General features: G+C 38.6%; 1 protein-coding gene across 1 annotated transcript in view; it reads right to left on the minus strand.

Moving 5' to 3' along the window:
* NLK (nemo like kinase) overlaps window positions 1-18,548 on the minus strand; it is a 167,789-nt gene that overhangs the window by 9,998 nt on the left and 139,243 nt on the right. The window contains 3 exon segments of the mRNA XM_027626266.2: window positions 2,193-2,279; window positions 11,479-11,580; window positions 15,526-15,735. Of these exon segments, the coding sequence (XP_027482067.1) occupies window positions 2,193-2,279; window positions 11,479-11,580; window positions 15,526-15,735 (399 nt within the window).

Genomic DNA, 18,548 nt, shown 5'->3' on the forward strand with positions numbered 1-18,548 from the left:
TGGGTATAGCTGATATTACCAGCACAGACAGCCATCACCTAGACTAAACCAAGTAACTGAGTCAGGATTTCCAGGAATGTGTCAGTCCAGGAGCAGACATGTGGCAGTAGACTGCTTAACCCAAGATCAATAAAATAATTAAATAATTATCTCAGACTAACTGGACTAAATAAACTGATTTAATTATGGTTAATGTTCTATTTTTAATGGATATTTTTTTAAAAAACCTCATTTCTTTCTTCTTAATGTATTGCTAGCCCTCAATTTAACAGGTTAAAATCAAAATGAAACACTCTTTAAAAATGGCATCTATTTCTAATTGAACCCTCAGAATTGGAAAGAAAAGAATCCTTAATATCAGTCAGAAACTAAAAAAGCATCAGGCCAATTTAAAAATGATTCTGTAAATAAATAACAATATATATTGGTTGGCCTTGTTCTATAAAACAATGATAAAAATGGGTAAATATTACATGGGGTGCCTTAATGGAATTCTTTTTTAAATGACCATGTAGTTATTTGCATAGCTCCAGTAAGAATCTATCCTCTATTTTTTTTAACCAGATAAATCTTACCTCCTTCTTATAGATAAATCTAATGTATAACTATGAGCACACCAAAAGTTTCATTTTAATTAGGTGTGACAACCCCACTCTTAAGGAAAAAGGACATTTCATGTATAGAACTGATGTCTAAAAGGCCTCTCATGCTTGGTATCCACTCTATGGCTTAGGAATTCCATCCTTAGGGTTGTAAAGATTATGAACTCCTGGCAGGTCAGAATCATTAATAATCATGGGATCTCAGAGAAATAGGACACCTTACAGCTCTAAGTACTGCAAGTAAAAGTCGTACAGGTGAATCACATGGTTCTTCGTCCCTAATCTTTTTTTTTTTTAAGATTTTATTTTATTTATTTGAGAGAGAGAATGAGAAAGAGAGAGAGCACATGAGAGGAGGGAGGGTCAGAGGGAAAAGCAGACTCCCTGCTGAGCAGGGAGCCCGATGCGGGACTCGATCCTGGAACTCCAGGATCATGACCTGAGCCGAAGGCAGTCGCTTAACCAACTGAGCCACCCAGGTGCCCTCTTTGTCCCTAATCTTAACAGAATAAAGAGAGTAAAAAATTTCTGACACATAAAAGTAAATTTAACCTCAGGGCCTTTATAATATCGTCTAGAGGCAGACAGAAATGACCTCTGAAGTCTCAAGTTCATGTGGTTCTAATTTTGTTAACCAAAAAATATATATTAAAAATATATAAAAGGTCTTTATGTATTAACATCTCCTGTTGTATACATAGTTTAGCTATGTAGATAAACTTGCCAAATAAAACAAAAAATCAAACTAATGACACTAAATCACTAGCTCACTGAGCAAGTTATGTAGTTGAAACAGTCCTTAATGGTAGGAGCTTGACCACAAGGAGAGGGTATCGAAACAAGAAACGCCACTCTGTTTTGCTTCCCATATCATGAGGCACCTCACATGTTGAAGCAAACAAATGGAAACCAAAAAATAAACACCAAATGAACAAAAAATTCACTCTGTCCCCTGAGATGTAGCTGTTTTCTCATTATGAACACACCAATGTAAACTTCATAAATGGTACTTCTGTGGTTTTTTTCCCCTTTAAATACCTGTTGTGTTTTGTACTTGAGGACTTCCTTGTACTCTTGGCAAGTAAGATGTTCTTTTCTAAATGTTTTCATTGAGTCTTCTTTGGCAATAGTTACCAGCACAGAGATGAATAATAAATACTCTTGGGATGAACAGATAAATGAAGACCTGAACTTTGTCTCAGAAAAGTTAAGTCTAGAAATGGCGTTTGATAAAGCTACCATCTCAACCACCAAATGAGTAAACAGTTCCTTATGCAATATAATGGGCAGATTTTTTTCCAAGAATGTTAAGATTCTTTTCTCCTGATTTACCTTGGTGTCAAACTCTTTTTTCAAATCCTGAGAGAAATAAAGATGGTATAGTTCCCTATTTCTCTTCACCTAGATGTTTATGTGTTAATAAACTTCTGTTTAATGAGTGAGCATGATGAAACACATGAAACTGGGGACTGAAGTTTATTTTTGAAAAGTCATTCTTTACATTGCTCAGCTATTTAAAGCCAGGATGTTTTTCTTAGAACACATGTATTTTTAATTCATTAAAACAATATAAAAATAAACACTACTTACTGGATCAAAGACCAACATCCTGCAAAGGAGATGAACAGCTTCATGTGTAGCCTGGCTAGACAGGGTATAAAGTACAGGAAGAGATGGCTGTAAAAAATAAAGAGTTAAAATATGTGAGTCTCTGTGTATATAGATATGGAATACAGCCAATTTACTACAAGTATCCAGCTAAGATGTGTGCACATACATCTAACTTCAAAGGGAATGGGTATTCCCCTCATTAACCAATCTTCACAAGCAGCAACTGTCACTGACTTCCAGTAGAATATTTTATATTTCAGAATTACCTATTATAGGTTAGCTCACAAAGGAGCCTACAAAAAATGAAAGCTAATCCTGTAAATATGGTACTGCTTTTAGTCTTACACCTTATACCTTCCCTTCAGGCAAGAGGGGAAGACCACACATGCCTGGAAGTGGGAGGCAAAAATATTTAAATCCATAGGCACATGCAAAGTCAAGCACAGAAACTGTACAAAGGAAGCATGTGAACTCTGTCTTACATGTCTGCCTACTTCCAACGAAGCCACATAGTAAAACCCAGTAAGAATAGCAGCAAGGTGTCTCAGAATCATCAGGAGAGAATTATTCACCTCATAGAAGTTTTCTGTAGGATCAAGGACTAACAGAGATGAGATGAGGGCTCTAATTCACTAACCGATTAGATAAATCAACATGTCAGAATCCCAGTATCCTTAAGCACAGAAGGAGGTGGTTGGGCTAAATGATCTTTGAAGTTCAATTTAGTTCTAAAATTGTATGAAACTTGATAGGATTACGACAGATAAAAAGCATTATGTGCATAGAACCCATTCACAATTGGCACTCAAATATTTGTTTGCAGATAGAGAAGTTATTTCTTGTTAAAAATATGTAAGTCTATGGTAGCCCTGAAATTACCTGTATTAGTCAAGGAGTGTCGTGTGGAGAGTGTGGAGAAGAGGTCTTAATTTACAACTTAATTTACATATTTTCCCTAAGAATTTCTTTATTGTGTAAAATGAAGTAATTTGATATTTTTTAAAGATTCTGATTCTTGGGACGCCTGGGTGGCTCAGTCATTAAGGATCTGCCTTCAGCTCAGGTTATGATCCCAGGGTTCTGGGATCGAGCCCCGCCATCGGGCTCCCTGCTCGGCGGGAAGGCTGCTTCTCCCTCTCCCACTCCCCCTGCTTGTGTTCCCTCTCTTGCTGTGTCTCTGTCAAATAAATAAATAAAATATTTTTAAAAAGATTCTGATTCTTGGTTTGACTGCAAACAGCTGGTCTTTTTCAATGGCTTATGCAGGTTGGCAGCCAAATTCCAGCCAATTCTTACTAACCAAAATATCTCATCATAAGCAATTCTTTCCTTTCCACTTTTTTTTAAAAATAATTTTTAAGATTTTATTTTTTAGTAATCTCTACACCACCATGGGGCTCAAGCCCACAAACCTGAAGTCAAGAGTTGCACGCTCCACTGACTGAGCCAGCCAGGAACCCCTCTTTTCTACTTTCTAAGTGAATCCAGCCTTAATCCTATTTTTGTGGTGGAGGTGTGTTATAGCTTAGGGACAAGAACACTGGGATGAGTACTAAACAGGTGGGTTCCGTTCTAACTTTACCATCACTAGAGTAAGGTAAATCACTAGAACCTCAGCTTTCTCATCTATTAGACTGTACTGGCACAGACAAGCCTACCGACCCAAAGCACTGCTAATCATCGACCATCCACCAAATGCCAGGGCCTGGGCTAGGTGTTGGAGCAACAAAGATGAATATCGGGTCTTGGATGGGCAAGGAAAACATATGAACAAACAGTTCTAGAGGATGGAGAATAGAGGACAAATTAGAAGGCAAAATTTGTTAAGACATGAGGACAACTAGATACGTGAGGAGCTTGTGAAAATCAAACGAGTGGATGTTAAGGCAACCTGAAATTTTACACCCTCTTATCTTTCTTTATAGAATTACACCCTAACAAACACACTAATAATAAAGCTAAGTTTCACCACAGCCTGGAACTGCCAGTCATCTTATATTTTCTCCTTTTCTGTGTTTCTGTGTTTCAGGTTAAGAGGGGGCACAGGGGCGCCTGGGTGGCTCAGTTGGTTAAGCTCCTGTCTTTGGCTCAGGTCATGATCCCAGAGTCCTGGGATGGAGCCCCGCATCGGGCTCCCTGCTCAGCAGGAAGCCTGCTTCTCCCTCTCCCACTCCCCCTGCTTGTGTTCCCTCTCTCACTGTGTCTCTGTCAAATAAATAAATAAAAAAATCTTAAAAAGAAAAAAAAGGGGCACAGAGAAAAAGAAGTCAGTTCAGTTATGCCAACACCTCTCCAGAAAGATAACCACTAATAATTTAGTTCCTAGCACTGGCTCCACAGGAAAGATACAATACTAGAGATGCCAAATGTCTAATTCCATTTTCTTCCCCTCTAATTCACCAGCCATTTTGGTTGAAACCAGTTGGGCACAAGGTTTCAGAACTAAATGAGAAGTTTATATTTCTCATCAAGTGCAACCGAATCAATCTGAATAAAAAACAGAATGCTTAGAAATATGCCCTAAATATTTCATTTGGGGAAAAGTTTTTGTCAATTCCCCCAACATTCACACCCATTACTTTTTCCCCTTAAAGACACATCAGTCCATTTTCTGTTTGTTCTGAAGTGAGTGCGTGCCAGTGCTGAATCACGAGGACAGGAAGGGTTAGAAAGAGTACTCCGTTAATGACTACGATTAACTGGCAGAGAAATGAAGCAAGGATGAGCTTCTGGGCCTGGGTGAGGGGCCCTAAATGATATGTCACAATCATCATAAGCCAAGTGCAGAGTGCTGGTCACCACAACAGAGCTGGCTAGGCTGGCTGGGCTGGCTGGGCTGTGTGAGTCCTGTCCTGGAAGTTTTTAGCTAGCGGCAAAAAAGCTGTGATCATCAGTCAGCAATGCTACTTAAGTATGCACAATGTGCAGTGCACTATACAGTGAGCACTCTGGGGTTATGTGAAAGAAATTCCGACCTGAGAAACAGTTTGAATTGAACGAACTCTCTAACATAATCTATTAAACGTAAGATATGGTTCCTATCAGGAGACAGAAGTATTTTCACTTTAGCAAAAATATTACATGTATTTCTGTTGCAATTAGTTGGAACAGTTTGAGGAAAAAGGAAAATCTAAACCTTATAAGAGATGAACAGAAGGACTAAGGGCCGATAATAGACTTTGCAATCCTACCAATAGGTCAGTGCCTCATTAAGTATCTACTTTGTTTTCCTTCTTTAAATTTTTAAAATTTTCAATCTTTTTTTAAAGATTATTCATTTATTCATTTGACAGAGAGAGACACAGCGAGAGAGGGAACACAAGCAGGGGGAGCGGGAGAGGGAGAAGCAAGCTTCCCACAGAGCAGGGAGCTCGATGCGGGCTCGATCCCAGTACCCTGGGATCATGACCTGAGCTGAAGGCAGACGCTTAACGACTGAGCCACCCAGGCGCCCCTATTTATTTATTTTAGAGAGAGGGAGCGAGTGGGGGGGGGGGGGGGGGGGGGGGGGGGGGGGGGGGGGGGGGGGGGGGCGGGGGAGAGGGAGGGAAAGAGAGAATCTCAAGCAGACTCTGTGCTGAGTGCAGAGTCCGATGTGGGACTTGATCCCATGATCCTGAGATCATGACCTGAGCTGAAATCATGAGTTGGTAGCTTAACTGACTGAGCCACCCAGGTGTCCCAACAAGTATCTACTTTAAAAGGTACTTGGGCCATGGCACCTAAGTTTGCATTCATCCAAGATTTTGAGTCGTAGGAAAGAAACAATAAATAAAAAATACCGAATGGTGTTTTTGTCTGCCCAGCATTCCTTGACCTTTGGGGAACCACTCCTTCTTCACTCAAAAATCAAGTGGCTGAGCTTGATTTCAATCTCTCAACTCCAAGGATGGGCACCTGACCCAAGCCTGGCCAATTGAATGAAATATTGCCCTGAACACGCTGACTGGCTCTGGGAAAGACACATGTTCTAAAACGGGGGACAGCCAATGGACTGGCTAATCCAACACATACCCCCCCTCCTCTTCTCCTTTACCTACCTTTATTATAAAAGACAGAAAACACTCATTTTTTTTTTTTAGCTTGTCTTACATCTGGGAGGTTACATATTACACAGTTCTAGACAATGACATATAAGCAGAAATTTGCTAGGCAGTCTTCTGGGAAAATATCCTTTCCTGATAAAAGGGACAGATACTACTAGTGTTCCCTCTTTCCTCCATTTTCTTGCTTTGAATGTGAATATGATTTCAAGCTACAGCCATTTTGTGGCCAGGAGGAGATAAGCAAGAGGGTATGAAATCAATATTCTACAGATGGCAGAGCAGAAAGAAAGAAAAAAAACCTAGGTCCTTGATGACGTAATTGAGCTGCTATACCAGCTCCAGGCTGCTTACCTCTGGACTTCTTGATATGAGAAAAAAATGAACCCCTATTTCTTTAAACCACTGTAAGCAAGATTTTCTATTGCTCATAACCAAACATATTCATAACTGAATCAGAGACCTTCCAAATATTTTTTCTATCTATTTGGGAAAGCTCTTTCCTGAAGGATTGATATGCTAGTAGAACGTAGGCCCGGACTGCTGGTTCCATTTTTACAAACACGCAGGAATAAAGAAAGCCTGTCTGAAAATGAAGCCAACACACAGGAAAACAAAACAGAGAAGAATCAGATTCCTGGCTTGGAACATCACTTGACTACTTGAATCCAGCAAAGCCTGAGTCAGTTGTTGCCCAACATCTTCATATAAACAATTCTATGAGCCAGTAAGAACCCTTTTTTGTTTAAGCCAGTTTTAATTGAGTTTCACCCAAAAAGAGTCCTGATTGATACACTGTATGGGAATATGTATATTAATCAACCACACAAGAAAATTAATTTGAGACAGTAATCTGTGACTCTAAGAAAATAGCAATTAGATTCTCCTTTTGTATATGTATGGTTTTATTTTTTAGGAAGTCCCAACAAATGATAGTATGTATTTCTGTACAAATATATATAAATAAATGCACAGAAAAATATGTCTGGGAAGATATTCTCAAATTAATCCAGAGGTGACTGGGACAGTGTGTGTGTGGGGGGGGTAGCTACGGATGACTAACTGTAAAACTTTTATTTTACATGTACTCACATATTACTTGCATATGTACAAATGAAATTAATAAAAAAAAACTGCTGTGAAGGTGTATGTGTAAGGCAGTGCATACTGGCTAAGAACATAATTTTTAGAAGTAGAGAAACCGACTTTTAAGATCTGGCTTATGACCTTAAGCTTATTATTTGACTTCTGTAATCCTTCATCTCTTGTTTGTAAAAAGGAGCAAATGGTACATTTTGGTGCTGTGAGGATTTAATGAACTAATGTATAAGAAACAGTTGGGACAGTGACTAGTACATAGCAAACTTCTAATTATTGTTAGAAATGATCATTAGTAGTAAAGAATGGTTATTTCCATCTAACTTTGAGTAGCTACTTAAGTGGGAACTACTTGAAAAAGAGCTTAGTTTTTCTTTTTGTAGTCCAAACTCAAAAACTTGTATTGAAATTTTAGAAGTATTCCTCATGAGTTTAAATAGAGTTCATCTAACTCTTGTATCAAGTAATTTAGAGTAAGTACAGTAGTATAGCTTGCCCTGTGAAGCCCTCCAATAGCCTAAGCAGCTTCACGGAGAATTCTGAGTCCTTTCTAAAAGTTAGAGGCTTTTTCTGTGTGCATGCATTTTTATCTCATGTCATTAGTAATGTGTTAATACAGCTCACTCTGCCTTGTTCATATATTTATCTATAGGTTTTTGAAAAGAACTTCTATCATGGTAATGCATAAAAAGGACTGAACCTTATCTAATGCCTTTTCTGCATCAATTGAGATAATCATGATTTTTTCTCACTTAAAATGTCAAAATATATTAATAAATTTTCTCTGGGTGAACCATCTTTGCATCCTTGGGACAAACTCCACTTGATCATAATGTTATATATATAAAAAAATCATCACAAGCTTTAGCTACCATTTTAGAGTGATAACTTTAATTGGTAATATTTATTAATATTTATTACATGTTTAGAATGTCAGACACTATTCTATGCTCTCCTTGCATGTACTATCTCTTTATCATCATAACAATTTAATGAGGTAGGAAACATTTTTATTCCCATTTTACAGATCGATGAACTGAGGCACACAGAGGTTAAGTAATTTACCTAAGATCACAAAGTGAGTTACCAGTTGAGGCTGGATTCACATTCAGTCTGTCTGAACACTGTAGCATAAAACTCCTGGGACACCTTCAACATGTTGTGTACTGTGGTAAGCCTGAGACTGCCACCACAGCCTGCACTTTTCATCACTATAGACCAAAGAAATATAAACAGAGCATATATGTGGTGTGGGGCGTTGAGCTAAGAATGATGCCCTTTGCAGAACAGTCATGATGTACAGAACTACACAAGCTGTAGCGTATATACTGATTTGGGGACCAAATTAATCTTTTAAAGTTAAAAAAAAATATCCAAGTGGCTACATACCAATATACTTGTGTGTCTTCTGATCTCAGCTCTAAATAGGTAAAACGTGAATGGAGATACCTTTAAGCAGCTGCTAACAGGCCAACAAGAGGCATAAAGGATATGCATCATGGGGTAAGGGAAGGAGTAGAGAGTAGGAAGAGGAAAAGTCGAGTCTGACTGATGGTTTAAGTAAAGAGCTTCACGGTTCTGCTAACTTCTCTAGAGAGCAGTAGTGGTATAAAGATCAACTAGCAAATGTAGATGAAAACCTGAATTTCCAAACTGGGGGAAAACTGGAACTAAGTAATATGCTAAGTTTATTTGCATTCAATTACATATGGTAGGCATAACCTTACTCTATACCAATCTACCTGGGTTACTGTTCAAAGACCATGAACACCTGACTCTGGAGACCATTTCTAGTACTGGTTAAAAGCATCCAAAGATAAGACTCTAAAGTTTTGGGGCACCTGGGCGGCTCAATTGGTTAGGTGTCTGCCTTCAGCTCAGGTCATGGCCCTGGGATCAAGCCCTGTATCTGGCTCCCTGCTCAGTCTGCTTCTCCCTCTCCTTCTGCCCTTCCTCCCTGCTTGTGCTCTCTCCTTCATATTAATAAATAAAGTCTTAAAAAAAAAAAAGACTTTTTTAAAGTTTTGCGCAAAGTGTATCTAGCCTTTGAGGGAAAATGGTTGCCTAATTTGTTTCCACCCCACCAGTCTTCTCTTTAAAACCGAAATATTCCAGGGGCGCCTGGGTGGCTCAGTCGTTAAGCGTCTGCCTTCGGCTCAGGTCATGATCCCAGGGTCCTGGGATCAAGCCCTGCATCGGGCTCCCTGCTCAGCGGGGAGTCTGCTTCTCCCTCTCCCACTCCCCCTGCTTGTGTTCCCTCTCTTGCTCTCTCTCTGTCAAATAAATAAATAAAATCTTAAAAAACAAAACAAAACACCAAAATATTCCAATACCAAGACTAGCCAGGGCTATCCCTAACTTTTACTGTGGTGCTCTCTTAAGACCATCACTAAACTTAATGATAAAATAAATTCTAAGAGGCATTACTGTTAAAAGGCCGATTCATGTAAAAATGTATAGGAAAATATTCTGCTTAACATCTTAACCTATTTAACTAGTTAAATAAACATAGGACTTTAAATTTTTCTTTCTTCCCTCCTTTGTTTTAGACAAAAATATGATACTTAACTCTTTTTTATTTTGTTGAAAGTTCTAGGATTTTACAACTAACAGATTTTTAAAAATTTCTAGTAGGGAAAGGACTCACTTGCCAGGAATGCTCAAAGGAGAGCATAGTTACCTTTGGTGCAGTATGTTACATTTTTGAGATGTTCTAGAAGGCAGGCAGGAAACTCCTTAGGAAGCCTTGCTCTCTTAGGTGCACTTCAGCAGCTCTGACACAAAGGATTAACTAGCCGGCAACCATTAGTAATAGTTAAAATTCCTCTAGAGATGGAAGGGTGGCACCAGGGTATGTGATCTTAATCACATTTCATTACTGGCTACCTTTAGCCGGGAAAGATTTACTGGCCTAAGGTCAGTAAAAGAGGAAAATTATTCTGCTAGTTCCAAGGGCACGTTTACCATGAAGTATTGATAAATTACTTTAATATTCCTGATAATGGCCAATAAATAGAACATAATAGATCTTTTGAGTTCCTTCCATTAATACAGAAGCTTCCTCTAAGTTAAGACTTACTGTGTGCTCTTCTAAGAGAGTTAGGGCTCAAATTATTTCAGTTTATAAACTAAATGCAACAGAAAGATAAAACTGGCAGGGAGTTATTTAAAATACCAGCGTCAACATCTCTATTTTTCTAGTTCAGACTGGTTTTAGAAGAGAACACACTTTACCCATTGCCCCCTATGCCTGTGAAAATGGGAGCTCTGGAGTCACACTGGAATTAGAGAAACTGCAAGAGCAAGGTACAAGGACTTGCCTAAATGTCTGGCTGGTAATTTGAGAGGAGTATCAAGCTCGGTCTGTCATTTGGTCATTCAGATCAATCAGATGTAATGATCAATCAGATCATCTAAATGCCTAATTTAAAAGAAACCAAGGCAGAGCCCATGAAAATTAGTTGCCGAGTCTTCCTGTTCAAGTCTTTTTCTGTTTCAGTTTGTTGTTCTGAGGAAAACTATTTCTCTTGCTCAGTTTTCACATCAGTAAGCTGTTCTATCCACCTAAAAAAATGCTGCTAAACCAACAGGTGGTTTAGCTATCTTCTTGTCTTTCTCAGCAGTGACCTGTCTGGTTGCAAGCAATATTGATCAGTACATCTGGCAGTCTCTCTTCATACTTCTTTTCTACAAGCATTCAAGCCTGATTCTGTGTGAGTGGTAAGAGTGCAATGGAAACAGCCTCAAATTCCTGCTTGGAGTAAGAGAAACCAGGTATTTTGGCTCAGTATTTAGAAAAGACATCTTGATATACAGGCACTGAAGTGAAAGCTCTACCCCAGTAACTTTTCCCAGACACATCAAAGACCAGGAGACAAAAAGCCAGGAGTCATTTCTTAGCAACAGTGCTACAGAAGCTTTTACTTTCTCCCACAGCATTGGGAATGATGATATTTTATTTGGTTTGACAAATATTTAACATTTTCTTACTTATGACTGTGACATAAAGACTAAATAAAACCTGTAAGTCATGTTTTTCTTTAAAAAGTCTCAAGTCATTATTCTGTTGGAAGAGAAGTCCTGTCCAGGTGGTTACAAACTACAGGCCCCGCCCTACCATTTACCTGTTTATGAGGGCCCCTGAGTATGTGCGCCTTAGCGCCTTCACAAGCCGTCCTCATTGCTTCCAGCGATGGTGTGCCCAAAAGATCCGTGATCAAATCCAGCTGCAAGGAAACATGAAATACAGACAGATAGTAAGAGCTCATGGAAACAACTTTCCATTACTCTTAAATCACTGCCCTTAGAGATGAGGACCAAATGTGGGGGGCGGGAAACAAGCTCTTAAGGTAAGTTCCAGATTAACGGATAGGAACCCCGACTTTCACTTTTGGACTATTAAAAAAGCCAGAAAAATGTTTTTATTAGGAACCCATATGACAGAATTAAAATACGTTTTGGCAAGCAGGGCATTCTAAGGCTATAGTAACTTAGGGGTCTGCATGTACCTGCCCTGGGTCTTGATAAGACAGTATCTATGATCCTTGCAGAGGTGAACTGCTCTTTTGCTCATGGCTAATGACTCTTCTTTTCAAATAGTTAATGAATGGATTCTGATGCTTCAAATGGATTCAGGCTCATCAAGGAGCCAATCCATAAATCAGGCAGCTGTGACTCAGTAAATACTCAGAATATTCACATCTGAAATGAAAGCTAAGCTGTTGATGTTTGGGCCTGTACAAATCATCTCGTTCTAGTTATGCTGGAAACCTCTTACACTAGCAGAAAATGGTGCTTCTTAGAAAACTATGACACTGCACAAGACCACATGTAATCAGCTATGCACGATAGAAAATGGTCTTCTCACAGGTCTTGGTAGGTAGGAAACCACCTTTACAATTTTCTGTAGTGCGAAAACTGTTCTAACTTCATAACCTAATTAGCAATAACATATCATTCAGATTCCTCCAGGATGGAAAATTCTTACCTACAGAGTACTTCTTTTCCTCGTACTGAGATTGCCAGATATAAAGCACTACTTTCTGCACTTATCAAAACTATGAAGTTTAGGGCGCCTGGGTGGCTCAGTTGGTTAAGTGTCTGCCCTCAGCTCAGGTCATGATCCCACAGTCCTGGGATCGAGTCCTGCATCGGGCTCCCTGCTCAGTGGGGAGCTGCTTCTCCCTCTCCCCTTGCTCCTCCTCCCTGCTCATGCTCTCTGTCAAATAAATAAATAAAATCTTAAAAAAAAAAAACTACCAAGTTTAGATAAGGATCACTGACCTCCAGGATAATGGAGATGATCAAGTAGCTTGTATTACATAGAAGATCTCTATACAAAGCTTTTTGGGAAAAGTGTGTTGGTGATACTTTTGGACCTCTAACAACTACCGTGAAGGTAGAAGAAAATGACTGGCTCATGAAAACCAATGGAAACATTCAGAAAGTTGTCTAAAATGGGTAAGATCCCTGGGTGAGAAACATTTTTATGAAGTCTGCTAGGGTTTTTATTTCTCAAAGATACAGAGAAAATGCTACAGAAAATAACTACTTCCATTTAAAAGTTAGACTCTCTTCCCATTTTAGATCTTGATTTCTCATCCTAAAATACACTGATGATAGATGCGAGTTCTCTGTCAGTGGCTACATCAGACTGGCAAACTCAAGACCTATGCATTTCTCTAGATAATAAGATATCTGAATCCTACCTATGCCAGTTGCTTCACACTTTACACACACGCGCGCGTGCGCGTGCACAGTTCTTTTCAGCAATCCAAGATCCTTGTTCAATATATGGGATTTGAACAACCCCGTTTTTTGTTTTTTTTTAAGATTTATTTCTTTGAGGGCGCCTGGGTGGCCCAGGGGTTAAGCGTCTGCCTTTGGCTCAGGTCATGGTCCCAGGGTCCTGGGATCAAGTCCCGCATCGGGCTCCCTGCTCAGCAGGAAGCCTGCTTCTCCCTCTCCCACTCCCCCTGCTTGTGCTCCTGCTTTTGCTATCTCTGTCAAATAAATAAATAGAATCTTATAAAAAAAAAGATTTATTTGAGAAAGAGAGCGAGCATGCATGTGCGCCACCCCCCCCCCACAGGGTGGGAGGGGCAGAGGGAGAGGGAGAATCTTTTTTTTAAAGATTTTATGTATTTATTTGTCAGACAGAGACAGCCAGAGAGGGAACATAAGCAGGGGGAGTGCGAGAGGGAGAAGCAGGCTTCCCGCTGAGCAGGGAGCCTGATGCAGGGCTCGATCCCAGGACCCCTGGGATCATGACCTGAGCCGAAGGCAGACGCTTAACGACTGAGCCACCCAGGCGCCCCGAGAGAGAGAATCTTAAGCAGACTCCCTGATGAGTGTGTGTAAAGACCGATGTGGGGCTGATCCCACAACCCTGAGATCATAACCTGAGCTGAAATCAAGTCGGATGCTCAACTGACTGGGCCACCCAGGTGTCTCAAACAACCCCTTAACTTTTATTTAAGCTTTTCTGTATGGCAGTTTCTTATGTCCAGATATGATGGGTCTTACAGGTAGGTCCATTAAAATCTACTTCCTAAGAAATTGAATAGTAAAGTGGGTATTGTCAATAGTACCCAGCATTAAAATTATATATGATAATTTTTTATCACTAGGATCAAATTTTAAGATGTAAACTTGGTAAAAATAGACTTTGAATGTATAGCAGAGAAATAATTTCAAATGCTCATCATAGCATATACAGTTTCTAAGGTATCAGTTAATTCTTTGTAGAAGAGTATAAAAGAAATTTTTCCATTTTGGGCCAAGTGTATGAATTATTTACAAAGATACACAGTAGTCAGGGTGATCTTTTAAAATGTGATCAATCAAATCTTAACACTCCCTTGCTCAAAACCTTCATATAGCTTTCCATTACAGTTTGGACAGAATAAAATCCAAAGTCCTTATCCAGTCACCACAGTCAGGCTCCTTCCCTGTCTCTCTCTCTCTGACCTTGTCTCCTACAATCTTCCCCCTTGATCATGCCATCCCTCCAACAGGCCACACTTGTTCTTGCCTCAGAGACTTAATTATGTTGGTTGTCCTTTTCCTGAAACATGCCCAGTATCTCACTCCCTCATTTCACTTTGAGTCACGCCTCAAATGTCATTCTTTCAGAGAACCCTTTAGCAATGCTCTGCTCTATCATCATTCCCTATCCCTAACCTGGTTCAATTTTTCTCCACAGAATTTGTCATTACTTAGCTTACTTACATTATATTTATTTGTGTACTTATTTATTTTGTCTCATGTGAAAGTTGCACAAAGGCAGGAACGAACTTTGTCTTATTTACCGCTGCAACCCTAGCATTCTGGCATATAACTACTATCACAGTCACTAATATTTGCTGAGTGCTTATTATGTGCCAGGCCTCATTTTCAGCTTTATTACTTCTTTTAATCTGCACAACAGTCCTCAGAATGGTTTAGTTTGCCTAAGAATTAATAGATAGTAAGTGGCAGAGCCAGGATTTGAACCCACCAGTTTGATTTTGCAGGCTGAGCACATCACTGATACATTATTCTCATGCAAACACTATTGTTAAGATTTATGGATCTTAAATAATTTATGGATCTAAAATAATACTTACGAATTATCTCAAGAAAATATGTGGGGTAATGAATTAGCTCTCAGGGCAGATAAAGTAACACCAATGATTTCCTAAAGCTACATTTTAATAAGCTCCTAATGTTCTCTGCCATATTTAAATATGTTAGCCCAAAAATAAAGGTTCAAAATGTTCTTAAATGTTCAGATTTAAGGAAATCAACACTCAAAATTTATATTCTAAGCACAAAGTGTAAGTACATTAAGCCATCAAATGCATTTTCGAGTCTGACCCATTCAGTCAGAAAGAACAGAGGCCCTCTAACAATGGAAGATTACACCTGTGCAAATTGTTAACAGCAGAGTCTGCTGCTATGCATCAGTGCATGTAATAAAGTCAACACTCCCTCTAATAGGTTCGTAAGTTACAAAATGAATCTCTCTGTAATCTTCGACTTCCTAACTTTCTGAATTTTAAATGAACCTCAATTTGCTAAAAGCAATTTAGACAGTACAATGAATAAGCCCCACACACGTGTGCAAGATGGTTTTTCCTTTAAATCTGTAATAGAATTGAAAGCTACTAAAGCCTAAAGCAAAATCATACCTGCTGAATGGGACTTTGTGCCTGAAACAGTATTCTTCGTCCTAGTAGTTCTGCAAAGATACATCCGACAGACCAGATGTCAATAGCATTGCTGTAATGACGACTGCCCATCAGGATTTCCGGAGCCCGATAATACTGAGTGACAACTTCCTGAGTCATATGACGGGATTCATCTAATTCCTCCACTCTGGCCAATCCAAAATCACAAATCTAAATAGAAAAGATTATCAAAATATTGTTAAAGAGACAAATATATTTACAAATGGTAAAGTAAAACAAAATAAGCAAAAAATCAAAATCTTGATAGATTCTGAACTTTGAAAAGTTTCCAATGGTACAGGTAGAGTATATTTGTGTCAATATATAATTTGATCTTATTTGCATAAGAGAAAAAAAAAAGTCTCAAACTTCCTTATTTCTATATAAAATGATGAATTTTAAAAATATTCTTCTCAGGCGCCTGGGTGGCTCAGTTGGTTAAGCGTCTGCCATGATCCCGAGGCCCTAGGATCGAGTCCCGCATCCGGCTCCTTGCTCAGCAGGGAGCCTGCTTCTCCCTCTGCCTGCTGCTTCCCCTGCTTGTGCTCTCTCTCTCTTTGCCAAAAAAAAAAAAAAAAAAAAAATCTTAAAAAAAATATTCTTCTCACTCATCTTTTCAACTGATAACTAAACCAAAAAGACAGCTCAATGCATATTTCTAGGTTTAATGTACAAACCAAACTATGTATTTTCAAGGCTTATCAAGGAATTATACGAAAAAAAAAGTGCCTATCTTGAAGACCTCCTGAGCTATGTTCACTGTCTTTATGGCATACACATAGTAAAATTTCTTTAGATCTATGGGTTTCAAACTGAGTCCTAAACTTCCCATGTACCTATCTATTTAAAATACTATTCACACTCAAATATGTATGTCAAAATGCAGCACACTGTAGGATACCAATGCTACAAGTTTCACTCATTTCTTTGTGCTGTAAATATTTAACTGAATGCCTCTTATGGTTTGGAAAGTATGCTAGAACCCGGTAACACAAAAGTAAATCAGAAAGTGGTTAATTTATATGCAGACCTAGGAATAAATCTTTTCTTGTTATTTCTGTTTAACTGAAAAGTATGCTAAGGTTACAAGGTGAGCTGTTAGTAGACAGCAGCAGCGCCACCACCAGCAACTTCTACTTATTTTCAGGAATTTCTCATATTAAGAACATTTTCTTAATACTGGGCCACCAAAACAAAAAGTGGGAGCACTGAGGTTAAGATAAGAGAGTAAGGGCCTTCCAAGCTCCAGCATTTTCACTGATTAACTTCATGAGTCAATATTATAAGTGATAAACTAACACTGTTTTCTAAGTTGAGGTCGCAGCATAAGATTTTATTTGAAAAAAAGGGTCTGGCAGCTTAAAAAAATGTTTGAAAACCATACCAAAAAGAAAAAAAAAAACCCAAACCCTATAAATTGCTTATCAAATTCTCCCAAAGGTTAGTGTTCAAATAACACATAATATTTTAAAACTCTCTTCCTTGGCTGTGACGTTTTAGGATATCTTTTAAAACAAAACAAAACCAAAGAACTTAAATCCATTTTCCTATATCTTTCTTGTATTTACAGTAAAAACAGCAACAACCACCACCAACCACCCACCCACCGGACAGAAAATGTTTTCTGTTATAAAGCAAGTCCTCTGTTAAAAACACCAGTCTGTCTGAAGTCATTTTGGGCAATTTATCTGGAAGACAAACTAAACCCAAAGTAAGAAGCTTATACGATCAGACAACCAAAAAGATAATGAGATTTCCAACAAAATTATCCATTTTGTGCTTAATAGGAAACAAAATATATTCAGAATATGAAAGGATACTAATTTAAAAGAAATGTTTTATCATATTATTTTTGATGAATTTGTACACTTGAGAAGAAAGAATTAGTGTCCATAGCTTGGCACTCCATTCTGGGTCTTAAAAGTAGGCTGCTAAGACAAGTCAAAGGAGTGGGGCACAATTTCAATTTATCCTGATCTTTGTGTTGTTTATTCATAAATGACATTTTCCTCTAGTTATTCATTTGTGTAGCTAGAAGTTATAATACCATAACAGATGATTTGAAAAACGGACCTCAAGCAGGTAGTGGCACCAAGCAAGACGGTTTTAAACAAAATGCTTTGGGAACCAGAAACCAAAAGAAGAAGAAACTGGCTTAAATTGTCATAAAACTGATTTGGTCCAAACAGAATAAAGAATTCCTAAGGTTTAAAAAAATTTTTTTAATTAAAATTAGAGTTATGGGAATAGGTTGCAGCTCTTTAAAAAGTGGAAAGGTGCAGGGAAATGAACTCAATGACCTATAGAAGGAATATTTACTTTAGTGGACATGGGGAACAATTAATTTCTCTGTGAAAGAGACTGAACTACAACATTAGTTGTTTTCAGGGAAAATATGAAAGATAGTTTTTTTTTTTAAAGATATTACTTGAGAGAGAGAGAGAGAGAACATGAGTTGGGGCAGGGGAGAGGGAGAAGCAGACTCCCCACTGAGCAGGGAGCCTGATGAGGGGCTCCATCCCAGGACCCCAGGATTGTGACCTGAACCAAAGGCAGATGTTTAACTGACTGAGCCACCCAGGAGCCCCTGAAAGATAGTTTTGTTTTTTTTTTTTAAATCTTTCTAGAGTTAAATCAGGAACAGTTCTTCAAGGCTATAAGGAAGGGTGATTTTTTTTCACAGTATAACATACCAGCTTTTAAAGAAAATTGGCCAGAGTTTAAAGAAAGCATTTAAAATACAAAATGATACTCATTTATATACTTGCTTTTAATATTTAGTTTAACTGCCATCAAGCTAAGTAACAATGACAGCTTGATAACTTATAAAGCAGGTAACATCTAAAAACCAGTTTTCTTGGGGTGCCTGTTGGCACCGTCGGTTAACCATCTGACTCTTCGTTTCGATTTAGGTCATGATCTCAGTGTCATGAGGTCAAGCCCTGCGTTGTACTCTGTGCTCAGCATGGAGTCCGCTTGGAACT

This window comes from Zalophus californianus, chromosome 16 (assembly GCF_009762305.2).
Source record: "Zalophus californianus isolate mZalCal1 chromosome 16, mZalCal1.pri.v2, whole genome shotgun sequence".
Taxonomy (NCBI): Eukaryota; Metazoa; Chordata; class Mammalia; order Carnivora; family Otariidae; genus Zalophus; species Zalophus californianus.